The sequence below is a fragment of the Carlito syrichta genome, unplaced genomic scaffold (genome assembly GCF_000164805.1).
Source record: "Carlito syrichta isolate Samal-C Ts95f unplaced genomic scaffold, Tarsius_syrichta-2.0.1 Scaffold288089, whole genome shotgun sequence".
In the NCBI taxonomy this organism is placed as follows: Eukaryota; Metazoa; Chordata; class Mammalia; order Primates; family Tarsiidae; genus Carlito; species Carlito syrichta.
This window is the reverse complement of record NW_007232185.1, coordinates 82,834-99,472: the sequence shown is the minus strand read 5'-3', so window position 1 is coordinate 99,472 and position 16,639 is coordinate 82,834. Positions and strand designations below refer to the sequence as shown.

Sequence of the window (16,639 nt, the reverse complement as noted above, 5' to 3'; positions counted from 1 at the left end):
GAGATGGGCCTAAAGCTAGGCCTCTTGTGTCAAATGGTTAGCCAAGTGTGAATACAAAGGAAAAGTTCTTAAAGGAAAATAAAAGTGCTACTCCAGTAAACACATGAATGATAAGAAAGGGAAACAGCCGCCGGGCTTGGGTGCTCAGCCTGTAATCCCGTGCCTTGGGAGGCTGAGGTGAGTGGATTGCCTGCCTGCGGGTTCGAGACCTGCCTGGGCAATTTGGTGAGACCTCATCTCTACAATAAATAAAAAAATTAGCCGGGCTTGGTAGCGCCCACCTGTAATTCCAGCTACTTGGAAGGCTGAGGCAGAAGGATTGCCAGAGTCCCAGCAGGTCGAGGCTGCGGTGGCCGGGAGCGTGCCACTGCACTTCAGTCTGGGCGACAGAGTGAGACTCCAACTCAAAAAAAATAGAAAGAAAGAAAGGGAAACAAAGCCTTAGTGCTGATATGGATAAAGTTTTAGTAGTCTGGATAGAAGATCAAACCACCCACAACATTACCCTATACCAAAGCCTAATCCAGAGCAAGGTCCTAACTCTTCAGTTCTATGAAGGCTGAGAGAGGTTAAGATGCTGCAGAAGAAAAGTCAGAAACTAGCAGAGGTTGGTTCATGAGATTTAAGAAAAGCAGCCATCTCCATAACATAAAAGTGCAAGGTGAAATAACAAGTGCTGATATAGAAGCTGCAGCAAGTTATCCAGAAGATCTAGCTAAGATCATTGGAGAAGATGGCTACACTAAATAACAGATTTTCAATGTAGACAAACAGATGCCATCTAGGGCTTTATTTCATTCCACTGACCGAGTAAAGTCAGTACCTGATCCCAAACCTTCAAAGAACTGACTGACTCTCTTATCAGGGGCTAGTGCATCTGGTGACTTCTAAGTAGAAGTTAATGTTTATTTACCATTCAAAAAATCCTAGGACCCTTAAAAATTATGCTAAATCTACTCTGCCTGTGCCCTAGAAACAGAACAACAAAGACTGGATGATAGCATCTATTTACAGCAAATATTTTAAGCCCATTGTTGAGACCTACTGCTCAGAAAAAAATTCCTTTCAAAATATTATAGTTTATTAACAGTGTACCTGGTTATCCAAGTGCTCTGATGGAGATGTGCAAGGAGATTAATGTTGTTTTTATGCCTGCTAACACATCTATTCTGTAGCCCATGGGTCAAAGAGTAAGTTTAACTTTCAAGTCTTATTATTTAAGAAATACATTTTATAAGAATATAGCTGCCATAGATAGTGATTCCTCTGATGGAATTGGGCAGACGTAACTGAAAACCTTCCAGAAAGAATTTATCATTCTAGATGCCATTAAGAACTTTGTGATTCATGGAAGAGGGTTAAAATATCAACATTAACAATAGTTTGGAAAAAGTTGTTTCTGACTCACGGATAACATTGAGGGGTTCAGGACTTCAGTGGCAGAAGTAACTGCAGATGTGATGGAAATAGTAAAATAACTAGAATTAAACTGGAGTCTGACAATCTGATGAAATGCTGAAATCACATGATAAAACTTGAACAAATGAAAGTTGCTTCTTATGGATGAGAAAAGAGAGGAAATCTACTCTTGGTGAAGATGCTGTGAGCATTATTCCAATAACAACAAAGAATTTAGAATATTACACAAATTGAATAGAGCAGTGGCAGAATTTGAGAGTACCAACTTCAATTTTGGAAGATGTTCTGCTTTCAAAATGAGTAAGATGTAGGGAAAATGCTATCAGACAACATCATATGCTACAGAGAAATCTTTTGTGAAAGGAAGAATCAATCAATGCAATGAATTTCGTTCTTGCTTTATTTTAAGAAATTTCTGCAGCCACCCCAGCCTTCAGCGATTACCCCATTGATTAGTCAACAGCCATCAGCATCAAGGCAAGACCCTCTACCAGCAAAATGATTACAACTCACCGAAGGCTTAGATGATTATTAGCACTTTTTTTAGCATAAAGTATTTTTAAATTAAGGTCCATACATTTTTAAAACTAATGCTAGTGCATACTTAATATGCAAGTATGGTGCAAGCATGTTTTTACTTGCATTGGGAAACTAAAAAAGTTTATGACACACACTTTATTGTGATGGTCTGGAATCAAACCCAAAACCTCCCTGAGGTACACTTGTACAGTAGACTCCCTTTATCCAAAGTTTTGCTTTCCACAGTTTCAGTTACCTGAAGTCAACCCCAATCTGAAAATATTACATGGAAAATTCAAGAAATAAACAATTTTTAATTTCAAATTTGCACCATTCTGAGTAGCCCAATGAAATTTCACACCACTCAATCCCACCTGGGATGTGAATCATCTCTTTGTCTGTATATGATACCCACCTGTTAGTCTCTTAGTAGCCCTCAGTTATCATCTTACATCATCACAAGAAGGGTGAGTATTCTGAGACAGAGAGGACCACATTTACATAACTTAGTATAGTCTATTGTTATAGTTGTTCTATTTTATTATTAATCTCTTACTGTGTCTAATTTAGAAATTCATCTTTTTTAAGGTAGGTATGTATATATAGAAAAAAGCATAGTATATATAGGGTTTGGTACTATTCATGGCTTTGGGCATCAATTGGGGTTCTTGGAACATAACCCTAGTAGATAAGAGGGAACTACTGTGTGTATAATATTCACTTATCTGAAAAAAATGTATCTTTCTTTTTAGCAGTCTTGGTCAATACTTGCTATGTTGAAATTTATCTTTTTTTCACTGAAAATCCAGCAACTTTTGAGTTAATAAATAACTATGCATCTTTTATTTGCTTCAGAAAATTGAGTTTTAGAGACATAAGCGTCAGTTGATTTATTTTACATAGACCTTTTGATATTTTTCTTTGATTGGAATCAAACCAGTGGTTAGAGGACTCACAGCACTCAACGCACCTTAACTGAAATCAGTGGGAGATATTAGGGTCATGTGTTAATATATTATCTTTCTGTTTTAGTCCCATGTTGTTTAGAAACTTGGCTTGAGAATCAAATTCAACATTTACAACTTCTTAGCTGTGTGCACATTGGTAAGTTACTTAATGTCTATATCTTATAAATTCAGATATGAGGATTAAATAAAGCATCCAAGAATGTTCAGTGCTAAGAGGTCAATAATATTGATAGTCATTATACATTCATTTTTGTGAGTTTTTGTGAATGCCTTTCTCCCACTAGACTGTAAATCAATGAGGTCAATTTCTACTTTTTTATTTATTTTTCTTTTCAAAGTAGTCTTTTTTTATTTGTATAAGTTTAGAGGGTAAAAGTGCCATTTTGCTACATGGATATACCAAGTAGTGGTGAAGTCTGGGCTTTTAGTGTAGCTGTCACTGGAAAAGTATACATTGTACCCATTAAGTAATTCCTGTCCTTCACTCCCTTTTGATCCCCTATCCTTGAGTCTTAAATGTCTGTTATTCCATACTCTATGTCCATGTGTACACATTATTTAGCTCGCATGTAAGTGAGAACATGTGGTATTTGACTTTCTGTTTCTAAGTTATTTTATTTAGGATTATGTAAAGTTTTGTCTATGTTACCACAAAAGTCATGATTCATTCATTTTATGGGTGTGTAGTATTCCATGGTATATAAGTACCACACTTTCTTTTTCCAATTATCCATTGTTGGATACTTAGGTTGATTCCATATCTTTGCTATTGTGAATAGTGCTACAATAAATACAAAAATGCAGGTGCCTTTTTATTTTAATGTAATAATTTCATTTCCTTTGGGTGGATACCCAGTAGTGAGATTGCTGCATCAAATGGTAGTTTTATTTTTAGTTCTTTGAGGAATCTCTATACCCTTGTCCATAGAGGTTGCACTAATTTACATTCGCACCAAGAGTGTATAAGCATTCCTTTTTCTCCACATTCTCACCAACATCTGTTATTTATTTATTTATTTATTTAAAATAATAGCCATTCTAACTGGTATAAGATATCTCCTTGTGGTTTCAATTTGTGTTTCTCTGATGATTAACTAGGTTGAGTACTTTTTAAATGCTGGTTGGCCATTTGTATGTCTTCTTTTGAAAAGCTCTAGTCAAGTCTTTTGCCTACTTTTTAACAATTTTTACCTATTTCAGTAATCATTATGTCTCTAGGATGTAACAGTGTTTGACATACAATAGAAGCTTAATAAATATTTGCTGAAGATATAATTTATCAAAATTAATATCTTCAGTAATTTTCACTTCAAAGATGATCATCTTAACTTCTCTGCCTTATGACAGTCAACATTTTATCAGTAGAGCCCTCTTAAAGTCACTTATATATCTGTTGGCTGTTTGTGTGTCTTCTTTTCAGAAGTGTCTATTACGTCTCTTGCCTACTTTTATTATAGCGCTGTTTGTTTTTTTCCTTTCAGCTCATGTGAGTTTCTTGTAGTTCCTGGATGTTAGGCCTTTGTCAATATACAGTTGGCAAATATTTTTTTTCCCATTCTGTGAGCTGTCACCTAAATCTCTTGGTTTCCTTTGCTTTGCAAAAGCTTTTCAGTTTGATGAGGTACCACTTCTCTATCTTATCTCTTATGGCATACACTTTTAGGGTTATGATCAGGAATTGAGTGCTTATTCCAGTGTGCCTGATTCCAAACGTGCCTATTCCAAATGTGTGATTTCTAAGATTTTTATAGTTTAAGGTTTCACCTTTAGGTCTTTGATCTATTTAGAGTTGATTTTTGTGTGGTGATAGGTAGGGGTTCCTGTTTCGTTCTTCTGCATGCAGTCAGCCAGTTTTCCAGCACCATTTGCTGAATAGGGTCTCCTCTCCCCAGTGGTTGTTGATGGAGACTTTGTTGAAGATGAGTTGTTGAGAAATCAAACAGCCAATAGATACATTTAAAAAAATTATTGGTCTCACTAATCATCAGAGAAACACAAATCAAAACCATATGAGATAACACCTAACACCAAAAAGGATAGTCATCACCAATAAATCAAAAAAACAACAAATACTGCTGTGGAGACAAAGAAAAGGGAACGCTTCCACACTGTTGGTGAGAGTACAAACTAGTATAACCTCTATGGAAAACAGTGTGGCAATTTTTAAAAGAACTAGAAATTGACCTTCTATATGACCCAGCAATCCCCCTCCTGGGAATATATTCAGAGGAACACAAATCATTCTACAAAAAAAAGACAGCTGCACATGCATGTTCATTGCTGCACTATTCACAATTAAAAACATGGAACCAACCCTGCTGCCTATCAAAAGTGGACTGGATAAAGAAAATGTGGTACATATACACAATGAAGTATTACACAGCCATAAAGAAGAACAAAATTATAGACTTCACAGCAACTTGGATGGATTTAAAGTCCATCATACTCGGTGATCTATCACAGAAACAAACAACTGAATATCACATGTTCTCACTTAAAAGGGGGTCCTGAACATTTATCACAACATTAGAAGAAAGGGCTTGACAGTAGCAGGACACTGCAAGAGGAAGGAGGGAGAGAGGGGGTATGTCACCTCACTAAGGGTACTGGATCCTAAACCAAATGAAGCGAGGTCCAGATGGACCAAACTTTACCTGCTTGTAAAGCACTCACGTACCTAATCCTGACTTTTACCTCACATCTTTATAATAAAATAAAGTTAAAAAATAAAATAAAATCACTTATAAATTTTAGTCAAAAGTTTTCTTGTCAGGCAAGTTATAATGCTATAATCAATTTAAACTGGCTAAAATTACTTAGTGTTTGCCAATAACATTGCTAATATTTATACTCAACTAGGACAAGTCATGTCCTCTTCTTGATAAATGTATAGCAGAGACCTGTCTTTTAATAGTAGTTTCACTATTTATAATAGTAATCACTGATATTCATAACATAGTTTGTCATGTACAAGACACTTTACAGACATATATAATGTTGTGTAAAGATATCAATATGTGTGAGATACTTAAGTAGAGGTGGAGGTGGAGATGTAGCTTCTTCACTCTCATCTGTCTCTCCTGGGTCTATCTCAGTTTTACACTTACATGACTAGAAAATATCACTAATTATAGTAGGAACTAGTCACAGTAACTAGTTAAAGTGGTAACTGGTTTAGTCATAAAGCTCTTTATGCCTCTAAGGGAAAGGTGACACTGAAAACTGTAACTTCACATCAACTTTTCGAGATAATGAAATTGTCATTTAAGAAGATGATACATAAAACACCGAGCCAAGGTCTTTTGACTCAAGTACCATATTCTGTACAGAGTACAGGAAGTTTCATTACTTATTTAAGGTGGTAAGAAATGTCCTGTTACAGTACAGGTCATTAATTTATCTTTGAGTGTTTTAAATTATCTGATTTTGGTAGTGTCTTTGCCACATTCAAAGAAACCTAAAACTTTTACTTCTTCAAATATATAATGCAATCAAGGGAATCTTTAGTTCTGGAAAACATTGAAAAAAATCTTGAGATTCTTCTTGTACATTGAAAAGTTTTTATAAAGTCAACATCTTTCACTTTTGAAATGATCCATCAGTTTGAAATGATCCATCAGTTTAAAATATGAAAAATTGGTTTATCTCAATATTTTTTCTGATTTAATTCTTTCTGGGGAGGCAAAAAAGCATATTTTAAAGCAATATGATAGCATTCTTTGTCAATCTACTAAAATTTCTAAACCAATCTTATTTTTAGAATTAATATTATTTTAAAAGTTAGTGTATAAAGAGCAATAAATCTGCCTCATAATTATATCTAGTTTAAAACTATACTTAGGAACATAATTTAGAACAGAAAAAAAATGCTAAATAAAGCATTCACTGATAACTTTTCATAATTGTGTCTTTTATAAAATTGCAATTTATAAAACAAGTGAACAGATATTTGTAGGCAAGAAAAATAAGAATTTTATATAAAGAATAAAGTGGAATTGGGAATATCAACATTTTTAAAAGAGTGTATACATTGTTATAGGCTCCAATGTTAAATAAAAATGGAAAGACTACCTTTTATTTCAGTAAGTAAAATGCAATCACCCATTACTCCTATTTTAATTTTTATATTAAAGTCGCTTTTGGGTTCTATTGATAGATTTTTCTATGACCTGTGACATAGAAACTCAGTATAACTCAGTGACAAAAAAAAAAAAAAATTCCCTCATGTGAAAAGCCAATAAGCCCATCAAAAACTTACCAACCTTGCTGCTAAGAAACTTAAATTTAAACAATATGGGATATCACTTTGGACAAAACAGTTGCCAAAGATTTGGGGGAAAGCATGCTGGTTAGAGTGCACTAAAATGAACATTTCCATAATCTCTTTTGTGAAGACCTTTAAAATATAGAAAATATTCTTAATTGCCAACTATATATTTATAAATGCTTAGATAAATGATGACCTAACTATAGGAATATTATACAGATCATTAACAGATGTTAATGATTATGCTTTGTAGAATTTTTAAACCAAAGCAAGTTCTTACAATATAATATATAATGAAAGAAAGTTCAGAATATACTATTTTAAACACACTATGATTTAGGTGTGTTAAATTACATGTACTCATTTTAAAGACTGAAATCAATAGTGCAACAGCAATTGTTTCTGAGGTATGGGCAATCTCTTTCTATTTTTTATATATGTCTGTTTTTTAAATAATCTACAATGATCTGAATTTCTTTGGTATTCAAAAAGAAATAAAGGTTGCCAATAAGAAGAGATATTCTTTCCAAAATATATAATCTATATCTCCAGAGAATATGGAAATTTTATGTAACTATTTTGCATTATTCCCTGATACTATTATCTCTCTATTTCTTAGCCTGTCTCATTAAGAACATTATGTGTGCTGACCAGTATAGACAAAATAGCAAGACCTTATCTCGACAAAAAATAAAAAAAATTAGTAAGGCATGGTAGCTTATACCCATAGTCCCAACTGCTTGGGAGGCTGAGACAGGAGGACTACTTGAGCCCAGGAATTTGAGGCTGCAGCGAGCCGTGATCACACCACTGCATTGCAGCCTGGGTGACAGAGCAAGATCTTGTCAAGAAAAAAAGACACTTCTTATCAACAGGGTGCCTGAATGAAATGTATTTGTATACCTAACCCTTAACTGTACCCCACAAAACCATAATAAAAAATATTGATTAAAAAAAGAAAGGAAATGTAATGTGTTCCTATCGTTTCCCTGCAGGCACTACAGATATTCGCTGTCATGACCAACCAGAGCTGCCAGGAACAGTTTATCTTGCTGGGTTTCTCAGACAAACCTAGGCTGGAGCATTTCCTCTTTGTATTTGTTCTCATCTTGTACCTTGTGACCTTAGTGGGCAACATCCTCATTATCTTGGTCTCCCGCCTAGACCTCTGCCTCCACACGCCCATGTATTTCTTCCTCACCAACTTGTCCTTCCTAGATCTCTGCTTCACCACCAGTTCCATCCCCCAGCTGCTTTTCAACCTACGCAGCTTGGATAAGACTATCAGTCATACGGGCTGTGCCATGCAGCTCTTCATGTTCCTGGGCCTGGGTGGCACAGAATGTGTTCTCTTGGCAGTCATGGCTTATGACCGCTTCACCGCAATCTGCAAACCCCTTCACTATTCCGTAATTATGCACCCTCAGCTCTGCTGGAAGTTGGTTTCTGTGGCCTGGGGGGTTGGACTCCTTAACTCCTTAGTTATGTCTCCAGTTACTATGAAGCTGCCACGATGTGGGAAATGTAAGGTGAAACATTTCCTTTGTGAGATGCCAGCTCTGATAAAAATCGCCTGTGTGGACACAGTGGCTGTGGAGAGTACTGTTTTTGTCTTGTCAGTGATAATTGTCCTGGTGCCCTTGTCGCTTATCCTCATCTCTTATAGCTACATTGCTGTAGCTGTGCTGAGAATCAAATCAGCCGCAGGAAGACAGAAGGCTTTTAACACATGTGGGTCCCACCTCACTGTGGTCTTCTTGTTTTATGGGAATATTGTCTATATGTATATGCAACCAGGGAATAATTCTTCTCAGGACCAAGGGAAATTTCTTACCCTCTTCTACAATTTGGTGACACCCGTGTTAAACCCTGTCATCTACACACTGAGGAACAAGGATGTACAGGGTGCACTGAAGAGGCTTGTGTCTAGAAAATAAAGTGATGGCAATTTTTCCTAAGTTTGCTTTTCTTTACTTATTTAACAGAAATAAATAATTATTGAAGTGAAACTTTAACATTTATTTAAATATTTCTACCAACCCAATAAAAACCTGCAGGGATAGGACTTGGTAATATGTATTACAAAGCCCTAAATATGATGCTAATGAATAATTAGATTATAGATGACATTTAATTTGTATGACATCTTGTATCAGACATATCATATCATCTTTTCTCTTCCTTTCCAAGTAGGCCATATCTAATTAAAATCTAACAAAGTCATAAGTCAGTGTTTCAGTACTGTGAATTAACTGAAAGAAATTATGCCTTAGTAAAAATCGTATGACAATTGTCTTTCTCATTGGTAGTTTGTATAGTTGTCATATTTTCTCATGGAATCAAGCCACTGAAGTTCCAAAATATTTACAATACTTTTGTCTTCTGATAGCCATACATTTATTTTTTCTAATTTTTTAAAGATTTTGAATATATAAATTTTTGTGATGATAGTCTCACTATGTTGCCCAGAATGGTCTTATACTTGTGGCCCCAAGCAATCCTTTCCCCTTGGCCTCCTGAAGTGCTGGGATTACAAGTGTGAGCCACCAAACCTGTCCTATAAATTTTATTACATCAGCCGGGCTCGGTGGCTCAGCCTGTAATCCCGTGCCTTTGGGAGGCTGAGGTGAGTGGATTGCCTGAGCCCGCGGGTTCGAGACCGCCTGGGCAACTTGGCGAGACCTCATCTCTGCAATAAATCAAAAAACTAACCAGGCGTGGTAGTACGTGCCTGTAATAGCAGCTACTTGGAAGGCTGAGGAGGAAGGATCGCCGGAGCCCAGCAGGTCGAGGCTGTGGTGGCCGGGAGCGGCCACTGCACTCCAGTCTGGGCGACAGAGTGAGACTCCAACTCAAAATAAATAAATAAATAAATTTTATTACATCATAAAAATAGATCATTAGCCTAGACATGATTGATGACATCATTTAAATTTTTTAGCTCAATATTGCTTTACTGATCAGCTGCATTTAAATTACCTGGAGATATATAAATATTTCATTTCTATCCCCCAAAATTATGAGACTTAGTAAGACAAAAAATATTTGTGTTAAAAAAGTTCCTTGTGAGATTCTAACATGGATTTACATTTGAAAACAAATGATTCATTCTGAATCCTTCCAGCTGATAGATTAGAACACATCATTAAACAGACCACAAATAGTAGAGCTCAGAATGCAGCACAAGTGTCTGAATGTACCAGGATGAGCATAAATATTCTCACTTTTTAAATATAAAATGTATTTAAGGGGCAATTAAAGTGACATAATAAAATTGAGCATGATGTCCGAAAATTAAGTTAGTGAACTCATCCTAGAAAAAGTGCAACATACCTCACTGCTGAATATCACTACAGTCACCTTTGAAGTACTCCTCTTGGGAAGTTATGCACTGATGCCTGTGCTTGGTTCACCCTTCAAAGCAATTTTAGAACTCTTTTTCTGGGATGGTCATCAGAGCTGTCATCGTATTACCCTTGATGTCCTGAATGTCATCAAAATGTCTTCCTTTCATTACTTTTTTTCTCTTTGGGTAAAGAAAAGTCATTGGTGACCAGGTAAGTTGAGTAGGTAGGGTGTTCCAATACAGCTATTTGTTTATTGGCTAAAAACTCCTTCACAGACAGTGTGAGTTGGCACATTGTTGTGATGTAAGAGCTCCTTCAGAACCATTTTTGCGCACACGTTTCTCAAGTCACAGTCTTCACTTAAGAGTTTCCTGTTTCTCTATCAATGCTTATTTGGTCTGCTATGCTTCTCACAGTCAGCCAATGATTTTGACTCAAAATTCAACAAATTTTTGCAATATTTTCATCAGTTCTGCTCATTACTGGCCATTCTGACCTCTCTTCAACAGTGATGCTTTCTCTCCCCTCACAAAAACATTTAATCCATTTGTACTTTGCCATTTTCTTCATGGCATTATTCCCATAAACCTGAACTATCACGTCCTTGATTAATGTCCACTCTTGCCAAGTTTAACAGGAAATTTAATGTGTGTTCATTTTCCTTGTTCAAACTCCAACATTCTCATGACAACAACTTTGATAGCCATTCCAGAAAAAGTGTTCCAAAATTGCTTTGGCAAGTGAACTAGGCACTGACTTTGGTGCCTAGCTTCCCAAAGGGAGTATTTCAAAGGTGACCGCAGTGATACTCAGCAATAGAGTATGTAGCACTTTTTCTAGGATGAGTTCACAAACTTAATTGTCAGACTCCATATAAAGCTGTGTGTTTATCAGTATGCATCACATTTATACACAGACACATTATGGCACTTGTGCAAATTATATATGAGTAATTTCTAAAATACACAGGAAAATTGTGACTTATGATCCTGTGTTTTTCTAATGATAAAAAAGTATTATATTCAAAAGTTTCTTCTCACTATGAGTTTCTTCTCACTGCAGACTTATTTAGACCACTACTTTTAAATAGCCACTTTTTCAATTTAAATTTTCCAGTTGACATTGCTGAATATAGCTTTGACAAAATGCAAAAATATTATTATTACTCACATCATAATGACAATTATTGCTTCAACTTTTTCTCCTTTGCAGACAACCCTAAATCCAAACTCCATTCTAAAAATTGACTCTTAAACACCAGGCATTATATTTCCAACTATTTTGGAGGCAACATCATCTATGCGATGGGCAAGTTGAACTTTTATAAATCACAATCATCCTATGTAAAGCAAAATCTTTCTTTATCTGGATGTATCTTTTCCTCCAATGAAAAGAATTTTTCCAAAGATTAAAAACATTAGCAACATCTGTGGCTACTATCTCTACCTTCATTTGAAATCCTGCAAGAAACACCATTCAGGCCCTAGCATATAGTAGCTGATTTTTCCTAAGATTTGCCGATAGAATGGATAAAAAATAGATTATTATTATTTGTCATTGTTTATTTTTCTTATTATTATTTGTCATTGTTTATTTTTCTTAAAAATGGTCATATGATTTGCAAATAGTAAGACATGTATCTCTTTCCATAATTTTTTTATGTCTACATGGCCCACAAAAATGTGCTAATTCTGACAAGAGACCAAGGCTACAACTTTCAGGTGAAGGTGAATGAGAAACAAACCTGTCACACAGAAGACAGAAAAAAAATTGCCCATCTTCAAAATAGAAGAAATGCATCAGTAAAACTCGTGTAATCTTCAATTACTGAAGCAATGCTAAAAGTTTTTAGTACTATTTAGTACTTTTTAGTACTATTTAAATTGTACTAAAAAGTACCACTGAGGCCCATAACTCGAGTCAAGCTAAAGGCAGATTTATAAGCTAATGATGTTATTATCTTCTTAACCATTGACTTTTTCTTGCATTTTAATTATTAGAATAATATCTTCTAAACAATAGGATTACTCAGAGGTTTTTCTTGAAGACTAATCTATAAAAAAAAAATTTTAAGCAAAAAAAAATCAAATTTGCCCACTTTTACCTTGGAGAAAAAATGTAGTGGCCAATAGACACATGGAGACTTTCTTCCAAAAATTCTAATTTCCAATCTTCCGGTTTGTATATTTTTAGCCAAATGCAGTAGAGTCTGAGAAGTAGAGGATCTAATATCAAATTTTCCTAGATTGATAAAACAACATCACAGGTAGTTTCTTTTTTCTCTGTAAGAGATCTGTTCTTTCTTTCTGGATGCTTTTATAATTTTCCCTGTCTTCACCCAAGCATAGTGGCTCACACCTGTAATCCCAGCACTTGAGGAGGCTGAGGTGGGGAGGATCTCTCAGAGCCAGAAAGGAGTTCAAAACCAACCTTGACAACATAGTGAGACCCCGTCTCTACAAAAAAAAAAAAAAAAAGTTTTTTTTTAATTAGCCAGGCATAGTGACACGCCTATAGTCCTATCTACTTGGGAGGCTGAAGCAGAAAGATTGCTTGAGCCCAGAAGTTCAAGGCTGTAATGAGTCCTGACTATGCCTCTGTGCTGCATCCTGGGAGACAGAGCAGGTCTCTGCTGTCTTACAACAACAACAACAATAATAATAATTTTCTGTGTCTCACATATTCTCAGATTTAGCTATAATATGCCTCAATGTGGGTTTTTCTTTATCTCTACTCCTTAGAATTCCATAGTCTCCTTTAAACAGAAATTTTCACTTTTTTATTCCAAAATTTTTATCTTCATATATCTTCTGATCTTTTCTCCTCTCTGTATTTATTTTGCTTTCATTCTTGGAGTCTTATTATCTGGATATTGATATTTTGCTTCTGTTCATCTCTCTTCAATTTATTGTTCTTGTTATCTATTTTCATATTTATTTAAAATAAATATGCATATGTTTTATATCATTTCTCCTTGGTTCCATTTTAAATTTTTCTCTCATTTGTTTAATATTGATAATCCATTTATAAGGCTCATTTTTTATATTTCCATGTTTTGTTGGAATTTTTAGTATGTCTTGGAATTCTAGTATTGCTTTTTTATTGAAATGGCCGTTCTCTTTGAACGCTTTGTTATTTTTGGCCTGTGTGCTTTGTTTTTTGTTTGTTTGTTGTTTGTTTTTTTCAGAGTATTAGCTCCACTTTGTGGCATTGTATATAAAGGAAAACCAGACCTGATTATAGTAGTAGAGATGTTATGAATTCTACAGTTGAGTGGAAGATTTGGGCAAATAACTGCATGAGGTTTGTTAGTCATAACCTGTGTCTTTTTTTCTCAGCTTCTTATAGGCAGAGGGATTCGCTTTGATTTTATTCTTGTGGGCTCTTGGACCAGAATTATGTTTGCTGGAGTTGTAAAGCAAACACTGTGTGTCTCAGGACAATAGCAGGGGAGAAGCTACAGCACAATACCACACAATTAGCCTGTCATTCAAACCTCTTGTAATTGTGCTGGAAAGTCCTCCGCCCTAGATTAAACCATCATCCCTCACATATACGGCCAATATGTCTGATTTCCTTACAGTTTTATCTATTTACCTTCTCTAGTTTTACTGGAATTTAACTTAAGGGAAGGAGTCGGCAGCATGCATTACAATTCAGCATTTTGTTCAGGAACAGACTTTATTTTTTTGTTTCTTTAATCATTTCTTTCTTACTCATATATTTGGAACTCTCTCTTAAGTGTTAAAACATATTAATAGGTATTTTATATTATATATCTAAAGATTAAAAAACCCAAAGTCTTTATGAATCTGACTCTGATCCCTTTTGTTTCTACCTTGCTCTTACTCATGGTACCTTATTTCCTTGTGTGTTGATGTGATTCTGGACTTGTAAACTGCTTATTTCCTTTAAAATTTATCTGTGGGATTGTTTGAAGCCTGATGTAAAGTTATGCTCCTCCAAATAGGATTTGTATTAGTTTGCTGAGTCATATGGTACATATACACAAAGGAATATTATGCAGCCATAAAGAAAGACAAACATGTGGACTTTGCAGCAACTTGGATGGATTTAGAGTTTATCATACTCAGTGATCTATCACCAAAACAAATAACAGAGAACCACATGTTCTCACTAATAAGCGTACCCTGAACATTTACCATAGTACTATAAGAAAGGAGATGTCAGTAACAGGATACTGCTGGGGGGGCGGTTGGGGGTGGGGACACAACTTCAATAAGGGTACCTGCTCTCAAATCAGGAAAAGTGGGGACCGAAGAGAGGCCCAAACTTTACCTGTACAATGACCACTTGTATGCTTAATCCCGAATTGTACCTCACATCTTCAAATAAAAAATAATAGTAAAAAAATTATTTGAAAGCAACACTGAATGTAAAGGGACAATGAGGTATTACTTTCAAAATACAGAAGGAAAAATCCTCTCAAACTTAAATGTTTTATCCAGTAAAATGGTAATTTAATATAAGAATGTGATTTTTAAAACTCTGTGTATCAAGTTTTAAAAGTTTCAGATGAATACTTGAGTAAAAGAATAATAATATAAAGTGGACACTGAAAGAGATGCATAGAGTAAAACAGATGGAATATTTTGGTAAAGTTTACTGAAACTTAGCAAGTAGTTAAGACCAGAGAGATACATAAAATATTTCCATAATATTGCTGAATTTTTAAAAGCTTATATAGTGTCCACTTTTAAGACATAAGCTAGGATATGAAAGTGGGCTAAATTCTTTCCTTGCTGGGAAGAAAGGAGATATTTGCAACATTTTTTCAAAGCAAGAAAGAATTAAAACTAAATCAAGAAAAAGTGGAACAAATTGAAATAATAGGCTCTGACCAACTTAGCCGTCTCAGTTGTTACAATATCTCTAAACACTGCCTCTCCCAACCCCACTTTTAAAAATAAAATTGACTAATTGGGCCAGGTATGGTGGCTCATACCTGTAATCCCAGCACTTTGGGAGGCCAAAGTGAGAGGATTACTTGAGCCTAGGAGTTCAAGACCAGCCTGGGCAACGTGGTGAGACCCTATCTCTACAATAAATCAAAAAGTTAGCCGAGTGGGGTGGTGCACACTTGTAGTCCCAGTTGCTTGGAAGGCTGAGGTGAAAGGATAGCCTGAGCCCAGCAGATCGAGGCTGCGGTAACTGTGAGCATGCCTGTTGCACTCCAGCCTGGGCAACAGAGTGAGACTCAGATTCAAAAATAAATAAATAAATAAAAGACTCATTAAATGGGAGAGTAAACAAATTAAATTATATACTGTTTATAAGAGACATACCCAAACATGTGGAAGTGAAAAAATAAAAGTAAAAAAAAATCTAAACTGTAGTTTCTATATTAATAACCAGTGCCTTCGATGGCTTAAGAAAGACAGCCCCAATAAAAAGTGGGCAAAAGACACGAATAGACACTTCTCAAAAGAAGACATACAAGCAACCAACAGACACCTGAAGAATGCTCAGCCTCACTAATCATCAAAGAAATGCAAATCAAAGCCACATTGAGATACCTCCTAACTCCAGTAAGAATGGCCATCATTAATAAAACCAAAAACAGCAGATGCTAATGAGGATGCGGAGAAAAGGGAATACTTCTACACTGTTGATGGGAAAGCACACCAGTTCAAACTCTATGGAAAACAGTGTGGCGAATTATAAAAGAACTAGAAATTGACTTTCCATAAAACCCAGTAATCCCCCTTCTGAGAATATACCCAGAGGAACTTAAATCATTCTACAAAAAAGATGCCTGCACACGCATGTTTATTGCAGCACTATTGACAATAGCAAATACATGAAACCAACTGTGCTGCTCATCGAAACTGGACTGGATTTTTTAAAAAGTGGTACATAGCCGGGCTCGGTGGCTCAGCCTGTAATCCCGCGCCTTTGGGAGGCTGAGGTGAGTGGATTGCCTGAGCCCGCGGGTTCGAGACCCGCCTGGGCAGCGAGACCTCATCTCTACAATAAATCAAAAAATCAGCCGGGCGTGGTAGCGTATGCCTGTAATTCCGGCTACTTGGAAGGCTGAGGCGGAAGGCTCGCCGGAGCCCAGCAGGTCGAGGCTGCGGTGGCCGGGAGCGGCCACTGCA

At 35.8% G+C, this 16,639-nt stretch overlaps 1 protein-coding gene across 1 annotated transcript; it reads left to right on the top strand.

Moving 5' to 3' along the window:
* Positions 1 to 8,168: 8,168 nt before the first annotated feature.
* Positions 8,169 to 9,110, top strand: LOC103255397 (olfactory receptor 2W3-like). Its single transcript, XM_008053350.2, has one exon. It carries the CDS (start codon positions 8,190 to 8,192, stop codon positions 9,108 to 9,110), a length of 921 nt encoding a protein of 306 aa, XP_008051541.1. The 5' UTR covers positions 8,169 to 8,189.
* The last annotated feature ends 7,529 nt before the right edge of the window (positions 9,111 to 16,639 follow it).

Excerpts from the sequence above, each read along its gene's own strand:
- LOC103255397 (XM_008053350.2), top strand. The coding sequence starts at position 8,190 with ATGACCAACCAGAGCTGCCAGGAACAGTTTATCTTGCTGGGTTTCTCA.